This window comes from Heterocephalus glaber, unplaced genomic scaffold (assembly GCF_053883595.1).
Source record: "Heterocephalus glaber isolate CG9 unplaced genomic scaffold, H.glaber_assembly_v1.0 deba00001687, whole genome shotgun sequence".
NCBI lineage: Eukaryota > Metazoa > Chordata > Mammalia > Rodentia > Bathyergidae > Heterocephalus > Heterocephalus glaber.
Window position 1 is genome coordinate 10,759,029 of NW_028258412.1, and position 18,891 is coordinate 10,777,919.

The 18,891-nt window shown below is 51.2% G+C and overlaps 1 protein-coding gene across 10 annotated transcripts in view; it reads left to right on the plus strand.

Annotated features, from left to right (window-relative positions):
• Nucleotides 1-16: 16 nt before the first annotated feature.
• Mmab (metabolism of cobalamin associated B) overlaps nucleotides 17-18,891 on the plus strand; it is a 49,661-nt gene continuing 30,786 nt past the window's right edge. The window contains exons 1-10 of one of the 10 annotated variants that reach the window (XM_087198062.1): nucleotides 22-213; nucleotides 1,144-1,358; nucleotides 1,473-1,534; nucleotides 3,997-4,090; nucleotides 6,592-6,649; nucleotides 7,555-7,627; nucleotides 7,868-7,965; nucleotides 8,267-8,331; nucleotides 9,858-9,917; nucleotides 13,005-13,626. In XM_087198062.1, the coding sequence (XP_087054188.1) occupies nucleotides 1,183-1,358; nucleotides 1,473-1,534; nucleotides 3,997-4,090; nucleotides 6,592-6,649; nucleotides 7,555-7,627; nucleotides 7,868-7,965; nucleotides 8,267-8,331; nucleotides 9,858-9,917; nucleotides 13,005-13,191 (873 nt within the window). In that variant the 5' untranslated portion in view covers nucleotides 22-213; nucleotides 1,144-1,182 and the 3' untranslated portion in view covers nucleotides 13,192-13,626. The other 9 variants (XM_021257304.2, XM_013071710.3, XM_004843611.4 and 6 more) reach the window with 9 other exon arrangements.

Consider the following 18,891-nt stretch of genomic DNA (forward strand, 5'->3'; position numbering starts at 1 on the left):
GGCGATTCAGAGGTGGCGCGGCTGGGTATGGGTGGAGTCACTCAGGGCTCGGACGGTAGCCTGGAGAAGTCATTCCGGGACGAGACGCCGCTTGCTAATGGCTGTGTGGGTTGTGGGAGGCCGCCTTGGCCTCCGTGGGTGCTTTGGCACCTACAGGCTGCTTTGTTCCCGTTTCCAGAGCCGCGACTCTCAGAACGTGGAAGACGAGGACAGGTGAGTGGCTGGGAGAGTAACTCGAACCCCGCCATGAGTCACGTGGTGTTGTCGCCTGGACATGTCATCCTGGCGACGTTCCCTCTGTCCTGACGTCACCGTGGGCAACTTGGAAGCCAGAGACCAGGATTTCTTTGCACAAGGCCTAACAAAAACAAGCTGTCATCAGTCAGGGCAGGGCATACCTGACCCCACGTATGCCAGGAGGATCATCATTCAGAATTTGACCTGAGTAGCTTGTTCTCAAATACATCGAGACACAAATATGATCTAAACATGGCTTTCCTCAAAGCAAACATGGCTTTACTTTGAAACTTGCACCTTCAGATTCCTAGATCTCAGGACCTGTAGAGTACCACGAATTAATAATGGTTAATGTAGCTGATAGGTCCAGTGATTTAACCTTTGAATGACCTTGGAAAATCACATTTTACACTTGATCTTGGCCAAAAGGCCGAGAAGCGATGGCAAGTCACATTTTAAATCCGACCTATATATTTAAGTTATATTGCTATTTGATTATGGCAGAGTGCAGCTCAGTGGTAGGGCATTTGCCTAGCATGTGCAAGGGCCTGAGATTGAACCCCAGCATCACAAAAAATTAAAAATTTTTAAAAAGGAAAAAAACCCTGCCTATTTTCAACCCTTGTTTTGGTAGTTCTTCATTTCTGAGTATACTTGAAGCCTTAAAGGATGAAAGTGGCCCAGTTTTCTTTCCTTCCTGAAGCCTTAATTTGGTGGTTAAAAGCAGAAGCATTGGGAGAGTAGAAGTGACCTTTGGAGTGCTGGTGTAGGATAGTCTTGGGCATGAACCCCAGCTCTGCCTCTTCCTCCCTGGGTGACAGGAAGGTGAGTCCTACTCTGTTAGCTAGTTTCCTCAATACTAAAATGAAGGTAATAGGTGGAGGTTATCTTTCGGGTTGTGGATAGATTCCAGGGATACTTCCAGGATGATGCCTGTAATCCACTATGGTGCAGAAGCTATTGGAAGTGATCAATCAATTCAGCAACTGTTTATTGAATGTCTACCTTGAGCACGTACACTACATCAGCTACTGCAGACACAGAGCTTGTCCACAAAAGGCTCGCAGCCAGAGGAGATGGAGGGCAAAGATGTCAGTAAGAGAGTGCCATCCGAGTAGTGGGTAAGTGCTGCCACTGAGTTGCTAACAGCAACTCAAGCTGGGACCCACAGATGAAGGTGCACCTCTGTGTGAGTTATACCCACTTACCAGCTCTTCGTGTTTGTTTCTCATTAGGATACAGCCTTCCTCGAAGACACCCAAGATCCCCAAGATTTACACCAAAACAGGAGACAAAGGTAGGGTAGGGACACGGGAGAAAAAGACATATGACAGACATTGCTTTAAAGTTCTTCCACCTTCTCTATGGCCAATAAAAAATATGTGACAGATCTAAATATATATCACAAAAATGTGATGTAAAATGAAAAGTGTCCCAGATATATTAAAATGATAAAAACAAATTGCAGAGCCTGGCTATCTATAATCCTAGCATGCTGGGAGGCTGAGGCAGGAGGATTGCAAGTTCAAGCCCAGCCTGAACAACTTAGAGACTTAGTGAGATACTGCCTCTAAAAAATTAAAAAGGAGCCAGATGTGGTGGTACATACCTATAATCCTAGCACTCTAGGAGGCTGAGGCAGGAGGTTTGCAAGTTCAAGCCTATCCTGGCCAACTTAGTGACTTAGTGTGATTCTGCTTCAATATAAAAAATTAAATAAAATTTTTGAAGAAGCTGGAGATATAACTCGGTTAAAAGGCCTGGGTTCAGTCTCCAGTACTATAAGAAAAAGAGGGTGGCACTGAGGATCTAGCTCAGTGTAAAGGTCTTAGGTTCAATCCCTAATACCACACACACACCCATATGTGGGATGAGAGTGTGCTTCAGTGGTAGGGGGCTCACACAACAAAAAACAAGTTTCACAATAATGCAGATACCCCAAATCCACCTGGAAAAGGAGGTGTATAGATGTGTATTCAACATGCCTGAAAAGTTATACCTTTTACACCTTGCACTGTTACCCAGTAGAAACTGAGTTGTGGGAGAGAAGAATGAACAAAAGTTTACACACTTCCATTTTTTTTTTGGTATTGGGAATCGAACTCGGGTCCTTGCACTTGTGGAGCAGGCGGCGAAACCACTGAGCTAAATCCCCTCCCTCTATTATTATTTTTTTTTTACAACAAGCACATATTACATTGATAACTTAAAAAATACCAGAATATGTTGTACAGAAAACAGATGCAGGAGAATATATCAGTAGTCAACATCATACCATTTTCTTTTCGTGGTACTAGGAATGGAACCCAGGGCCTTGAGTGTAATAGGCAAGGACTCTACCGCTAAGCTACGTCCCTAGCCCTTTTCAATTTTATTTTTAGATGGAGTCACACTAAGTTACCCAGGCTGGCCTTGAACTTAAATCCTATCCTAGTAGCTAGGATTACAGGCATGGGTGATCATACCTGGTTTCAGTATGGTATCACATTCTAAAGTTTTAAAATCATGCAGATCACTACTAACTATTGCTTTTTAGACTTATATAGTAAAAATATAAACATATGCATGGGGTGTACTTAATGGCACCGAGCTACATACTGAAAAAATATCAAAATGGTAAATTTTATGTTTTTTATGTTACCAAAACAACAATAAAAAGAAAACAAGGGGGGCCAGGGATTTAGCTCAGTGGTTCCACTGCCTGCCCCGCAAGCGCAAGGTCCCGAGTTCGATCCCTGGTACCAAAAAAAAAAAAAAGAAGAAAAGAAAAAGAAAACAAGGGTAGAATAATGAACGTCAGGTGGTAGTGTGAGTGCCCTCCAGCCAGAGACCTCTAGGGACAGCCTCTAGGCAAACACAGTTCGGAGAGGTGGCTTTTTGGAAGGAAGGAGATAGCCCCGCTGGGCACTGTTGGAGCCCTGGTAGGGCATGCTTCGGAGGGCTTTCTTGGGGATTGGGCTTATGTTACTGGCCTGGGGGAGGATTCAAGAAGTGGGCCTTTGCTGTGGATTGGACACTGTCAGGAAGTAGGGATAATTCTATAAATGGGTGTCTTCATTTGTTTTTGAAGGCAGGAGAGACAAAAGGTGCTAAAGCTCTGATAGCTAAAAGTGCTGCAGTCACTCACATTACCTGGGAAAGGGGGCACCTTGGCATTTTTGTCATTTAGACAGTGTTTTGTGCTCAGATGTGATTACACAGGGGCCTTGTTTTGTTTCAGTCCTGATCTGTGATCTGTCACAGTCACAGAGAGGCCTGTCTAATGGTATTCTGTGAAATCATTTATTTAGCAGAACACCACGGCCTGCCTGTGAATGCCAGGCCAGCACAGCAGCACCCACGCTGATAGTGCCAGGCGGCAACTGTCACCTAGGTGTGTAAGGACTCCAACTGTGTGTGAAGTATGGTAATAATGTAGATGTGATGTGACAGATGTTTTATTTCTTTAGCAGGATGGTTAGTGTGTGATTTTTAAGTGTGAACTAAGCATATCGGAAGAAATAAGGATAGTGGTTACCCTTAGGGGTGGTGACTGAAAGGGGGTACATGGGGTTTCCGGGGTGCTGGTCAAGTTCTGGTCTAGAGCTGGGTGCTGATCACAGAGGTCTGCTCAGTTAGTGGCAGTTCATGAGCTGTACACCTCAGATATCAACACTTTCTCTGTCACTGTTGTATTTGACATTGAAAGTTTTTTAAAAGAAAGAACAGCATATCTGGGGGGAAAATCTAATTTCAGGGGGGCTAAATGTTTTTCCACAGGGTTTTCTAGCACCTTCACAGGAGAAAGGAGACCCAAAGATGACCAGGTGTTTGAAGCTTTGGGAACTACAGATGAATTAAGTTCAGCTATTGGGTAAGAGGGATGGGATCACCCTTAAGGTCCAGTGTGAACTGGGCATCAGTGAGTATCGTTACTGTGAAGCTCTCAGTCGAGCTGGGCCATCCTGGACCTTGTCCACCCTTGAACCTTCCCCAGCCAGGAAGCATGGCTGGTGAGCTCTCTGAAGCTGCCAGGCTGCAGGCACCTCCCCCTTTTGCCTCTGCCTGCACCTGTGCCAGCGTCTGTCCCTTCCCTGCCATTTGGAGCTGCCTTCCCCCTCCATCCTTGGTTCCCTTACTCTTCAGGTGAGTTGGCTGTGTCTCTGCTTCACGTGGCCTCTCTCCAGGACCTGGGCAGCAAGGCAGCTTTCCTCTGGGAAAGTACCATCATCAAGGAAGAGGGAAAGAGGTCCTGGGGAAGCTCAAACCGGCTCTTAAAGCTTCCCAGGGTGTGGCACATCCCATTTACACTTCATGGGCCAGAGCCAGCCTTGTGGCCATGCCTGACATCAGTAGGGGGGGAGAGACACACATACTGAGAACCAGAGTGACCATTGAAATACGATCCATCTCTGTGTTCTAGTGAGAATTAAATGAGATAATTCCATATTGTCCCCCAGCACAGTGCCTAGCACAAGTAATAACACTGTTACCGTAGATTTTCAGGACCAATAATGGCAGGAGTAGACGGTCTGCCAGCAGGGTAGAGAGGCCCAGGTCCTTAGGGTGTGGGGGAGAGTACAAGAGGAAGTGGGCAGAGGAGGGAAGATGAGTTCCAGCCTCAGCCATGCAGAATTAGCAGATCAGCGAGCCAGCGTCTCCCAGCTGATGTGGAGCAGGAGGTAGGTCTGGAGCTTCAGTTATGGATCCTCCCTCTGTCAGGCACTGACTGAGCACCTGTGTGTGCCAGGCTCTGCAAAACCCAGCCTCAGCCCTGCCTTCAGGGGTCCCCAGACAGACATGCCCCAGACCATCTCTCAGCAAGCAGGTATTTCTTGACAATGGCGCCCTGCTGTGACAAAGCCAGTGTCCCAACCCACACAGCCCTTCCTTACTCTCCAGAGGGGAGACAAGCACTAGACAACCAATCCTATGTTTGCTTTTGTCCTTCTGATCAGAAGATGGGCTAGGAAGATGTCCTTGTTATTCTTCATTTGCTCCTCCTCTTGTTGCTTTTCTCATTGCTGAGACAAAATACTGACACCCAAAGTTAAAGGAGGAAAAGTTTACTTTACTTTTACAGTTTGTAGGGATTTTAGTCCATAGTCGGCTGACTCCAAGGCAGGACAGCATGGCAGATGGGCATCACAGAGGAGAAACAGTCCATGGCATGGCAGTCAGAAGGGACCAGCAAGCAAGCCTCCTTTTCCCTTTTATCCCATCCAGGCTACAAGCCTTTTGGGTGGTGCCACCCACACCTAGGGTGAGCATTCCCATTATCCACACCCAGAACTATGCTAAACTAACCATCTGACTGATTGAGTACCACACACCCTTAGTCATAGCATCACACACCCTAGATCCAGCCAGCTCCAAAAAGCTCCACCTATAAGCACATTAGGCTCTGTGGAGGGAACATCTAGATATAAGCCTTAACATTCTTCATATCTCTTTTCCACCATGCTCTGCTTCTCTGTGCCTGGGGGGCTGACCTTGTCACGTGGTGACCATGTCTCCTTGATTCCTGGTCTGCTGGCTTTCAGGGGCTCAGTCCATTGCAGGCAGCAGCAGGAGAGTAGAGAGAGGTGTGGGAGCACATGACCCTGACCCCAGCTGCATGGGCCTTTAGCTCCTAACTAACTCCCTGCTGTGGCTCCTGTTGTGGCCCCCAGGCCAGCACAATCCAGAGTCAGTAGCACCTTCCTCTTCCCTTGCCCCTTTGGCCCCTGCTCTTGCTAGTCTCTGCCATCTGTCATCAGTTTCCCTAACTGCTCACACCTCTGGGAATTATCCCTTTTCAAAGCTCTCCTCTGGGAATCCAATCTAGTGCACCAGTTTCCTGCTAGGCTCCTGACTGGCACAGGAAGGAAGTACAGAGTTGTGGGCGGTTTGTTCCCTCTTAATCCTGCCTTACCATGGAACTCCTACTCAGTCTTCAAAGCCCCACCTTCAGCATGCTTTCCCCAGGAAACCCTCCCTGCTCCCTGCTGAGGCCAGGTTAAGTTTCCCACATTCTGTCCTTCACAGAGCACTTAGCTCAGTTTGCAGCTTCCCGTTCACCAATGTGGTACTCAGCTCAAATGTCCCCCTCCAGCTGGATGAAGCCTGTGTCATCTTCTGTCCTCACTAAATCACCAGGGCCCAGACAGGGGAGGCACCCAAAGGAATTATTGACTGGGGATAATTTGTATAAGAAAAGGCATTTTGAGAAACAAATGCCCCATCCAAGTGGAAGCTTGTGATGTTCTTGTTGTCAGCAAGAAAAATGGCACCATGCTATTGTAACTAAATTAGCTAAATGCCTACCACCTGAGAGTGTATTGTCTTACAGCAGCATTATACTAGAGGCAAATACTTTTTACTTTTTCCTCTTAGGTTTGCTATGGAATTAATCACAGAAAAGGGCCACACATTTGCTGAGGAGCTTCAGAAAGTAAGTACCATCCCCTCTCCCCAAGATGGGACTTTTCATCTCTACAGCTTGGTGGCCATAACTCGATTCATCCTCTGACCGTTACTTCTTTGAGTCACCCAGGGCTAGACAGTCTTCCTCAGCAGGCCTCAGTCTCTTCACCTGTAAAATGGGAGCATGCACAGTTCATCCTCCCTCACAGGCAAGGGGTGAGGATCATGCTGAGGAAGAGGGGTGCATGGTATAGCAGTTCCCAACCTCAGGTGATCTGCCCTGCAGGGGACACCTTGGCAGCCATTTGGGATGATGCTTTGGGTTGTCACATCTGGAGTGGGAGTGCTGCTAGTGTTTGCTGGTACAGACCAGGAGTGCAGCAAGGTCTCACTGCACAGGACACCGCCCGCCCCCCCCCACCCCCCCCGCCAATGCCCGAAGGACCATGGTGCCCAGGCTGCGCAGCCCCGCCTCCGTGAGCTCAGCCACAGGGTTCATGCTCCTAGTGTCACTGTTGTGTCCCTTACAATGAAGCTGGGCCTCTGGCCCCCAGGAAACAGAGACGACTCCCCAGAGTGCTTTGGGGTATGCCCAAGGCTTCCCTCTACATGTCCACATGAGCCTGGCCCAGGCTGAGCCCTCTTGGGCCCTCTGCTCCCAGCCCCTCCACATGCCATGGGCCTTGCAGTAAGGTAGAGCTGTCACATTCAGTCCCTTGGCTCAGTGCCTGGAAAGCGAGAGCTGTCAGTGCAGAGAAAAGGAGGAAACCTCATAAGGGCCCAGGTGCATGGCCACTGAGGGTCAGAGCCGGAAGGTTCCTGCTGACCTCCACTGGGGCTCCTGACGCTCATGGGCACCTCTGCCCATGGAACCAAGGCATTCTGCCCGGCCGGCCCCAAGTTGGCCTTTCTTCTCGTCTCTTGCCTCCCCAGGTCCAGTGCACATTGCAGGACGTCGGCTCAGCCCTGGCCACTCCACGCTCTTCTGCCAGGGAGGCTCACTTAAGTAATTTCCTGAGCTGTGTGGGTGGTCAGAGGGCTCTGCTGGGGTCTTTCTCCTGGAGTTCCCTACCAGAAGCCCAGACCCTGAGGCCCATCCTGGCCTGGCTGCCTTGCCCATCGTCCCTGGAGGGCGGGCACTCTCTGGGCTGGAGGAAGCCATCTGTGGGATCCCGGGTGGAAGAGACATGGGTTCCTTGATGGTCTGGTGAGCGAGGCCTCACAGTTCTGCTCTGTGACTCCTCAGAACGCACAGCCTTCGAGGCAGGGCCCATCCTGCAGCTGGAGCAATGGATTGACAACTATTCCAGGCAACTCCCGCCTCTCACAGCCTTCATTCTACCCGTAGGTATCTGCCTCACCCTGGGGGTAGCTGCGGCCAAGCGCATGGACAGAAACGCATAGGCTTGCAATAAGTGCCTCTCCTTACGACTTTTACCAGTGACAAGCTGTCCACCAGCCCCTCCAGGTCCTCGCTGTCCCCTCCCTGCCCACTTTGGACACAGCTACCCAGTGGGTGTACTCAGCAGGGCCCCTGGAAGCAGAACATGGCCAAGGGAGCAGGCAGACCTAGATGTCTGAGGAATCCTGTTGCAACGGGCAACTGCCCAGCCCTGCCAAGCCAACACCTGCCTTCTCCTTTCAGTCGGGAGGCAAGAGCAGCTCTGCACTACACTTCTGTCGTGCTGTGTGCCGCCGAGCTGAGAGACGGTAAGGGGACAGGGAACTTGGTCTTAGCAGGCACATATGGTGGATCAGCCCTGCACCACCCAGAGCTTCCTCAGGTGCCTCACTGTGCCAGAGCCGCCAGCACAGACAAGTCCCTGTCCTCAGAGTCCCACATTGCAGAGGGGAGACAGCAATAGAGCAGCAGGAAGCCAGTGATGGGTCCTGGGGCACCTAGCTGCAGGGGAGAAGGGGCTGGAGGGGCTGCGTGGCTGTGGGGGCCCTGGGTGGAAGCTGTCAACAGCCCGGCCACCTGCTGCCCCAACCCCTGCTCCAGTTGAGCATCGAGAAGGGAAAGGACGAGTGACACTCATGCCCCACCCAGTCTACTTGCAGCCTTTTCAGGGAAAACTTAACAAGAGGAACTTCAGAAGATTCATTCATACCACCCTTACAAAAACCAGGCTGTGCCAGGCACTCCGTGTTCACGGTCTCACTGAGTCCACATGGGACTCCTAGGAGAGGTGGTGGCAGGCCCACTTCACAGGAGTTGTGAAATGGCCTCCGAGAGGAGACATTGTGGCCTGGCTCAATGGCAGAGTGCAGATCTGGGCTCAGGTTTATCTGGGTCAAACCCTGAACTCTTTCTACAAAGGTTTTATCTTACATGAAACGCTCTTAGGTCACACAGATCCTGAGGATCCCTGAGTAACAGAAAACACTTTGGCTTCAAAGCAAAAATGTCATTTGTACAAAGCCATCCATGTCTGCAGTGTTCATAATAACAGAAAGTTGGAAACAACCCAGAGGCCCAAGAAAGAGGGCAGCCAGACTGACAGTGGGCCTCGGCAGGGCCAGGCCGCAGCTAAGTGACAACCAGCAGGCGCACCGCTGGGCGGGGGTGGGTGGGGGGGTGGGATGTGCGAGTTGCCCCGCTGGGTAACAGCTCCATGCAGGCTGGAGGTGCCCACGGGGTAGGCCAGGATCGCTTCCTGCCTAGGCCACTAGCCAGCTGTGTGGCCTTGGAGAAGGCCAAGAACCCCAGGGCTAGGTGTGGAGACGGTGCCTCCCGACACAGGAGCTGCAGCAGCAATGATATGTGTGAAGGGCCTAGCAGGCCCTGCCACGTTGTAGGCGCTCACCAGACCCCTCACGCACACAGTCTGAAAGGTCTGCGGACTCACAGGAACCCCGCTAACAGGACCCTGAGTGAGGGGAAGTAGGAGTGGAGTTTGCTTGTGCATTAAGGGCCAAATTCCTCCATCTTTGAAAGCTGGAGCCTGACCATTCCACCCCATCCAGGGAGAGCCCCAGTCCCAGCGGGGCAAAGGCCAGCAGGCTGGGACGTAGGGCAGCCCCCCTGCTCTCTTCCCGGTTGTCCGTCCCTCCTTGGGCAGGCTGCATGCCCAGGAACAGGGCGGGTGGCCTGTTGGATTTTCCATCTCAGGTGCTGGCTGGGCTTGTCCAGATGGAGGTCAAATGGTGGCCCATTGGGAAACGCTGCTCCTGGCCCCAGGTGCCCGAGTGTTGACCCTCACCACGTGGTGTGACTGTGTGCTTCCTCTTTTCAGTGTGGTGCCTCTGGTCCAGATGGGAGAGACGGATGCAAATGTGGCCAAGTTCTTAAACAGGTACCCCCCGGAATGTGAGAGTCTCTCTCTGAAAGAGCAGGCACATCTGTGGGGCAGAACAGCAGGCAGCGGAACTGGGGAGCACCGCTGGGCTACACCCACTTTCTCCACCTGGGTCTCTGTGTGTCTGCTGTGTGCCATGAGGAGACACTGTTGCTGCCTCTGATGAGGTTAAGATGGACTTGGGAGAAACATACCGAAGTACAAAGGAACAGGACAGTAGCGAGGGCTGCCCTCAGAGGCCCCATCTCAGCCAGCGTCCCCTCCCGGAGAGGCCCCAGGCAGGACCTGTGAGCCGGGCCAGCCCAGGTGGGACCCCACCCCTCCCCGTCAGCCTCAGTCCAGAGCCTGCCCTGATAATGTCCACGCAGCCTGGCTCGTGCGGTACCAGTGTGGGTGCAGCTAGAGCCCCAGGGCAGGCAGAGAGCTAGGGGACAGGAACTGTCCTGGTTGTGCTGAAAGTGACTGTGGATTCTTCTCATGGAAGATGCGGCCTGGGTTTGGACAGTCCTGACCAGTTCCCTTCCTCTTGGGAGGGTGTCCCCTTAGCAGCAGCAGCCCTGATCCCTGGGGAGCCTGATGGTCTGCAGGGGGCTGTGGTCTAGGGCCATTTCTCCCCTCAGCAGGTTTTCTGGAGCCAACAAGAAACCAACACACCACTGCCCTCCAGGATCACATGACACAGGAGGCAGTGCACAGAGCAGCCTCCTCTGTTGTCTCCAAGAGGGAGAGCACAGGGCTCCACGTCTGGGGAGGAGAGGACTGTGGGTCAGGGAGGGTTCTATGGAGCTGGCCTCAGAGGTTAGGAGCTGGCAGGAAGGGCCAGACCTGGCATCTTCTCCTGTGTTCTCCCGACTGCTTTCACCACAGAAAGCCTCCTGCCCAGATGCCCACCACCACTGGTTCTAAGAAAGCAGGGACTAGGTTCTGGCCCTAGAACATTCCAGGCCAGTGCCTCTCAACCAGGACTGGCAGTGTCTGGACACACTTTGGTTGTCTCAGCTGGGTATCCAAATGCTACTGGCATGCAGTGGATAGAGGCCAGCAGTGCTTCTCAGCACCCTGCAATGCAGTGAACCAGAATGTGTTCAGTACCAAGGTCAAGAATGCTGCCTAGGGCCTCTCTGCTCCAAGTATGGGTGTGGGTGCAGGAGTACCAGCCTGGCCTGGGCTGGGATTTGATCTGCAGAATCTAGGCCCGGCCCAGCCCTGCTGCATCAGTATCTGCACGTCACCCAGATCCTGGTGACCCGTGTGCTTCTGCAGTTTTAGAAACCCCCATCCTGGTGTGAAATGAGCTCATGGAGTGGCCCCAAGTTCCTTCTCTGAGAGTTAGGGCTGGGTCAGCCCTCAGCTCTCACGAAAGCCGGGCACCGTGTCCCTGCGTGGTGCTCCTGCAGATGCTGTGGCTTCATGCTTCCTCCTTGAAAGCCAATAGATAGGACCTGGCTAGCAGTGATCTCTCATTTCAAACCCTTCCCTCTGCTTCTCTCTGCCCCTCCAGACTCAGTGATTATCTCTTCACAGTAGCCAGATACGCGGCCATGAAGGAAGGAAATCAAGAAAAAATATACAAGAAAAATGACCCATCACATTGAGCCTGAGGCTCTTGGAGATAATGGAAGGAGAGCTTCCTAGGCCCCTCTGTGGTCATGGCAGGGAAGTTTGCCTTCTGGGGTCCGGGTTCCTGAAGAGCTCACCTGAGAGGCTGGAAGTGGGTCTCGGTGCAGACTCAGCTTTGCCTCACTCCCCCTGCTACTTCCCTTGAGGGACTGGGGCGCTAAAGACTTTTGTCCCCGCCTCCCCAGGCTGCCCTTGGTCTTGGAGGAAGTGGGAATAAATTTAGTATTGCAGAAAAGAAAGGTAAAGTGATGACTGTGAAGTAAAGGAGCCAGATGGAAAAAAAAAAGAATAAACATGGGAAGGGCTTGAGCTGTGTGTGTGTGTGTGTGTGTGTGTGTGTGTGTGTGTGTGTGTGAGAGAGAGAGAGAGAGAGAGAGAGAGAGATAAACTCATGAGTGAGCCCTCCCACTGCCAACTAAGGTTGTTCAAGGATTTGGAATGGTACCAGTGGCCCTTGGAAATGTAATTGTGATTTACCTGTGCCAAAGGGGCTGTAAATGTCACATTTATAAAGGGAAGGGAGGCAGGATTTGGAAGTTTAGTCACCTTGGAGCTCCCCATCACCACTGCAGTGTGGGGAAGGGCAACTGCTGACTGACAGACGAGGCCTCAGAAACTCGGATCCAAGTATGGCGGGGCTGTGGCTTGGAGAGCTCTCGCTAACGGGGACAGGGCCCTGGTCAGAGTAACGCCATGGTTTAAGGCTGGCCCTTCCCGCCTAGTCTGAGCGAGTGGCAGGTGCGAGGTAGAGCAGGTCTGGCTTAAGGAAATGAGATCTTCTACTTCCAGAAAGGTGACAGCAGTGAGACTTCTCTGACATTGCACTGGCTGGTTTCTGCCTCCGAGACCTGTGTCACAGCTGTGCTTTATTCCACTTGTCACCACTGCTCCCTCCTGCTATGTAATGACACTGTTAGTGCCAGCTGTGTCCTTGGAAGAGGGATATTTATGAAGAGCAGAGAGGTAGCCCTGAGAATCTTAAGGACATCATGCTGCTAATTGCAGGAAGTGGCTTCGGAAGGCCGGGCTTGTTTCTACCATCGGGGCTTGGGATGCCTGGTGGACTCCATTGAGTAATCATTGATTTATTGAGTGCCTGTCTAGCAGGGGCTCCATGCCAGGCATGGATGGGCTGGCTGTCCCCATCGTCTTCCTGGCTGGCACTTGGCAAACATTAAATTCTCAGCCATGTGTATATTTTTGCAGGCAAGGCCAGTACATTCTATCTTGTGGGTTCTTTGGCAGCAGGCAGGCTGCAGTAGCCCTGTTGAGCCCTGGGCAGGGTGGATAGGTCCCAGTACCCAGCAGTGAGGAGTACCCTCCAGGAGGTGGCCAGGCCCAGTGCCATTCCGGCTTCCTTAGTTAGACCCAAGCCTGGCACTGGGTAGGATGCTTTGTGTGTACGGGCGGGATGGGTGACAGGAAACACACTCATGGTGCTTCCCTGCACTACGGTCTCTGCAGACCCAGCCAGGGCACAGATCCTCCAGGAGCTTGCAGCAATCGCTCATTTCTGCCCACATCTCCAGATCTTCCAAGAAAGGACAGAAACTGTGCAGTAAAACAACAGCTCTGTCCGCCTAGCCACGCCAAAAAAGACAGCGAAACACTCTTGAGTGCACACAGTATCCTACAGAGATCTTTGAAATGAGGCAGTTTGTCAAAGCCTGTCCCTCTTGGAGAATTGGGTGTTGACATCCAGGTTCCCAGACCCACCCTCTGGGTCCATCTTTGCCTCCGCCAGAAAACAGCTCCCAAGGGCCAACCCAGGTGCAGGACAGATGTCTGTGCCGCCAACCTGGGAAGCGCAGAAGGCTACATGGACACAGCCTGGGCTGTGTGAAGCACTTGCCCTTCTGAAGCCGTAATAGAGCCCCAGGCAAAAGGAAGAATGGGTCCGCCTAGATACACAGATCCAAGTGGGAAAAGTTGATGAAACCCTACAGTCAAAAACCATGACTCTCTAAACCCCTGAGTTGCCCAGTCTCTTTGTACACCGTTCACAACCCTCACAACCAGTGGTTTCCTCCATGCAGTGACGCTTATGAAACCAATGTGTATTTAAAATCCTGGCACCTGCTCTTCATAGGCTTTTGTTTTCTTTTTTGGCAACATTTGAAAACATTGCATGTAAACCCCTTATCTTGATTACTGAAGTTTCTGACACTCCCGTATTTATGTTTGCTGAGATGGGAACTGTGTTGTCCAGGCTGGCACTGAACTTTCCAATCCTCCTGCCTTAGCCTCCCAAGTAGCGGTGGCTCCAGGCAAGTACATTGCACCTGGCCACTCCCATACTGTTTACACCCAAGAAAGTGCCTTGTCCTCCGGGCTTCCTGCAGCAGTGCTTAGCATCATTACTGCAGATGATCCTTCTGCCAGTCAGTGCTGCAGAGGGGCCTTCCCAGTGGCAGGCCCTGTGCCACACGGGCCACACAGTGGTCTCATGTAAACCTCACAGCAGCCCTGGAGGGAAGCACTCTCCATGTTTTGCAGGTGGGGAAACTGAGGTCCAGAGAGCTGGCCTGAGACATGGCGCTCCTTAACTCCCTCCCCACTGCTGCTTGACAGTCGTTTTAATCACGACCTGGGCCACAGCGAACAATGCCAAGCACTAATAGATCCTGCTGTCTCATTTCTCAGCCTAGTTTCCCTTAACTGATATTTCATGGCTATTGTTAATGTGCATTCTTCACTGAGTAATTTCCACAGCCCGAACTTGTAACACATCCCAATGACAAACGTCCCCAGCTCTGAATCCCCCATCAGCTGCAATGTCACCCTCGCCTCCTCCCTGACTCCTTCCGACAGCCCATCCAGTTTTATGATCGCTCTGTCCCAGCGATCACTACTGAACCTTTAAGAATCCAGACGCATTTCAAGTTTAATTGAATAAAATTCCTTGTATAATAAATTCTGCATGAATGCTACATAAATCAGAGCCTGGAAGGATTTGTGGCTCATCCTTCCCCCTAGAGGGGCTGGAGAACCTCACTGGCAGTACTGAGCCCAAGCTGGTCCTGTCTTGATTGCTGAGAGGAATGAATTCAGCTTTGCAGTCTGGTTGAGGTCTGGCTGTCACTGGCCATGGCCTGTTGCCTTTCTTCTCTGAGAGTCCCTCATGGAGGGTGGTGCTTAAGTCCAAGCAGAGCAAGGGATCAGGACCCAGGAACTTTGGGATTGTCCCTTGCGTTCACCCATTGCACAGAATTGAAACTTCCAGAGCCATCATTTGTCACCTTTGGAATTCTGATAATGTGCACACACCTGTTCACAAGTCTGCATACCACTTTGGAAGTCCATGGAAAACCCAGTTGAGAATCCCTGATCTCAACTCAGAAATCAGACACAGTGGTGTGTGCCTGTAGTCTTGGCTACTTGGGAGGCTGAGGAAGGGGGATCGCTTGAGCTGAGGAGTTTGAAACCAGCTTGGGGAACGTGGGGAGATCCTGTTTCAACAAACAAGAAAACAACTCATGCAGCACCCTCTTTAGGAGCTAGGTGGGGATTCAGAGGGCTGCCTTCTCCAGGAGCCTCTTGGCAGGGGTAGGGAAGCTGTTCATACAGCCATAGCCTTAAAGGAAGGCTAAGGAGGAGGGAGTACTTGGGACTGACAGCAAGAGGCTGCTGGATGGCGTTGATGCCCACCAAACCAAGAAGCAATGAATGGCCATCAGACACATGGCTTGTCACTCTGCGAGGCTGAGGCAGGAGGATCACAAGTTTGAGCTCAGACTGGACAACTTGGCAAGATCCTATCCCCAAAAATACAAGGGTTGGGGATGTAGCTCAGTACAAAGGCCCTGGATTCAATCCCCAATGCCAGGAGAAAAAAGAAGGGGAAAAAAAAGCCATGGAACATGGCTTGGGCACAGCCTCAGGCAGATGCAGGTTTGAGACCTGCCAGCTCTGCCACTTCTAGCTCTGCACCTGAGTAAGACTTGCCCTCTGCCTCAGACTCACTTCTTACCTGTGAAAGGAGGTGATAGTATCTGCCCTGCAGGGTCACTGGGAGAACTTAAATGAAGTAGAGGTAGTATTTCTTTCTCCCCTGGCGAGTGCTGGCTATGGTCCTACCTATGTGTTATTTATTATTTGAACTCAAATTCCAGTTGGTCACTTTTTAGCTGAGTCCCCTTGAGGAACTCATTTAATCACACCGAGCCTCGCCCTTAATTTTTTATAACTGGGAATAATAACACCAATTTCCAAAGGCTCAGGGACTAAATCCTCAGAACTAGCACATGGTAGCAGCTCAAAAGACACAAAAATGTGGCCATTGTGGTTTGGTCACATTTTACCCTTTTCAAAGCACTTTCTACTCACTTGGCCAGGTGAGGCAGCCCCTGGATCGTTAGACTTGCAGAGTGGCTGGAGGAGACCAATGGCCTGCACAGGGTCTGGTCACACTCGGGCCCACTCCAGGAACTATGCCAAAGCAAGAGGCAGAGGACACAGTCACAGAACAATAAGATCACCACCCCCATTTTATGGATGAAGAAATTGAGGCCCAGAGAGGAGAACTTAACGACCCCTGATTATGTCCAAGCATCTTACTAAGGACTTCAGCACCATGGCTTACTTCATTCTCTAACAGCCTGTGAAGATGGGGCTCTTAGGGTTACGATCATTCCCAACTTACGGATGAGGAACCTGAAGCCCAGAGAAGAGAAATGGCTTTCTCAAGGTCCCACAGCTCTAGGAGGTGGGGCCAAACTTTGAATCAGGATGCTCGCCTCCAAACACCGTGACTAGCGCTTCGTCAACACTGAGCTGTGTGCTTGGTTGTACCACAATGACAGGCTTTCTGCTGCTGCTTTTTTTTCTTGCCATGTTACTCAGCTGATCTTGAATTCCTGAGCTCATGCCTCTGGCTCAGCCTCTTGCATAGTCGGGACTACAGGCTCACTACTGCGGCAGTCAGCAAAGCCAAGTTCTGATGTGTTCATTTATTTCTCAGAACCCTATGAGGTATGTGCAGTTATCCCCCTACTTGAGGAAACATGCTCAGAGGGGTGATATCACTTGTCTAAAGCCATAGGGGTCCCCTGGGTTGGTGATGCTGGTTATCATGATGTCATCATACACCAATGGCAGCTTGGAGCTCTCCTTCTGGCAGAACTTTTAAAACCTCCCCTGAGCTGATCTGTAATCCTAGCACATGCCTGTAATCCCAGCACTTGGGAGGCTGAGGCAGGAGGATCACTAAGACTGAGGTCAGCCTGAGCTACATAGTGAGACCGTCTCAAAATTATATCTATCTATCTATCTATCTATCTATCTATCTATCTATCTATCTATCTATTAAAACCTTACCCCCATAGCCGAGCCTGAGATAGCATGCATTCCCTACAATAGCCCTTCATATAAACATCGACATCCCTGTGGCACAAATCTGGAATCTGAGGCACAGGGAAATGGCAGTTGGTGGGTGCCATGCAGTGAATAGGAGGCCCAGCTGGGGATCAACCTTGGATCTGTCTACCTCCCACAAGTCCTTACCTTGGCCTTCAGATTCCCCTGCGGTGGCCACTTAAGACAGCCAGTGGTGAAGGCTAGCTGACAGTGAAGCAAGGTGGGCTGCCTCTGCAGGGCACAGGGGAGTGAGCTCAAACTCTCTTGCTTGCCCCAGCTAGAAGTGGCCACTCTGAGGAAAGACAAGAAGCAGGTACCAGTTCAGGTGGCAAAGAGGGCAAAGGTACCCAGGGAACTGCCTAAATCCATGCCATAAAGCTGACTCAGCACCCAGGGGTGCAAGGTGACCTCCCCCCAGCCAGCCCCACAAACAGCTCCCAGGGCTGCTCCCGAGGGTCCTCCAGCCCTTGCTACTGGCCATCTGCGATGCCCATGTCCCTCCCCAGCTAGCAGGTGCCTTTATTTACGATCACCTTGGAAGGGTCGAGCAGACATATGTTGCTAAGGGTCGTTTATTCTTGTTTATAAAATTTATGGCTTTACCGTGATTACACACTGTCAAAACGGGAAGGATTGGCCCCAAAGCCTCTTGCCGCCTGACTGCCTCAGACGTGCGTACATCTGTTAACTCCGTAGGAGCTGTAGAGGGAAATAAGGTTCACTATAACTCAGAAGCTCGACGTCCCGCCACGAGGTATGAGACGCGGACCTTGAGAAAAGAAAGCCAGCAAGCACATGGGAAGGGAGGAGGCTGGGACTGCAGGTGGCCTTGTCAGGTGGCCTCGGGACCCTGCCGGGGCTGGGCCATGGACTCTTGCCAGGTGCTCAGAGCTGGGGAAGAGAGAGAAGGAGCTTTTATTTCCATGGCCCTCAGGGCTCCAGCTGTAGGACCCCAGCAGCTGCAGAGGGCTGTGAGCCTGTGGCTCTCCAGCTGGCGACTTCAGTGGGGAGAGATCTGTGGCAGTGCCACTGCAGAGGGCGCTGGAGACAGCATTGAACTTCCGGAGGGCAGTTTGGCAACTCGAATGAAAAGGCCTAGAAATGGTCTGGCAATTCCATGTCTGAGAATCCCTCAGAAGAAAATAGATACATCAGCGGAGCTGTAAGAGATTTTTCAGTGAATTGTTGCTCATTAGCAAAAGTTTGGAAATCAGTGTCCAACAATGAGCTGGATAATTAAATAAGTAAAATATCTCACAACAAGGGACTTTAAGAAATATCATAAACCACCGAAAAGGACGGCACCCACCTACCTATCACTGCGGGAAAGTGGTGATTAGCTATTAAGTGAAAACAAAAAGAGAACAAAGATAAATGGCAAAATGCTACATAGAGAATAATCCACATCCTGTAAAAGAAATATACATGTGTGTATATACCATAGAAAAATTGCAAGGATTCATTCCATATGTTAACAATACCTCTCGGTGCAATTATGGGCAGTTTTAGCGTTCATTTCTACATATCTGGATTTCTCTAATTTTTCTACAATGAATTGGGTTAGAGTTGAGAAGGGGCTTACTGGTGTAATAGACATAGGTGAAAAAAAGAGAAGCTGGTAACTGGTCCCCTGTGTGCGATAAATCATGTTCCTCCCATGGGAGACATGGGGAGAGCCCACTTGGATGACATCCCGACTCCCTGGCCACACCCATGGGGTTTGCCCTCCAGTAGCCAAAGCCACAGGCCCCTCCGGAGTCAGGAGGCTGGGGAATGTGGGATGCACTCATTCTGGGAGAGGGAGACTGCTGCTGGCTGCACTCCAGCCTCACCCAGACACTTGGATTCCACTCTAGGGCAAGAGCGGAGGGAAGCAAAAGGATCCCCACTCACTGAGATGGCAGGGGACAATCCCATCAGCTTCCCACCAAACTGCTGGGGACTTTGGTGTCCCTCTCACTCCTCTGTTGGTGACTGCATCTCTCAACTTCTACAG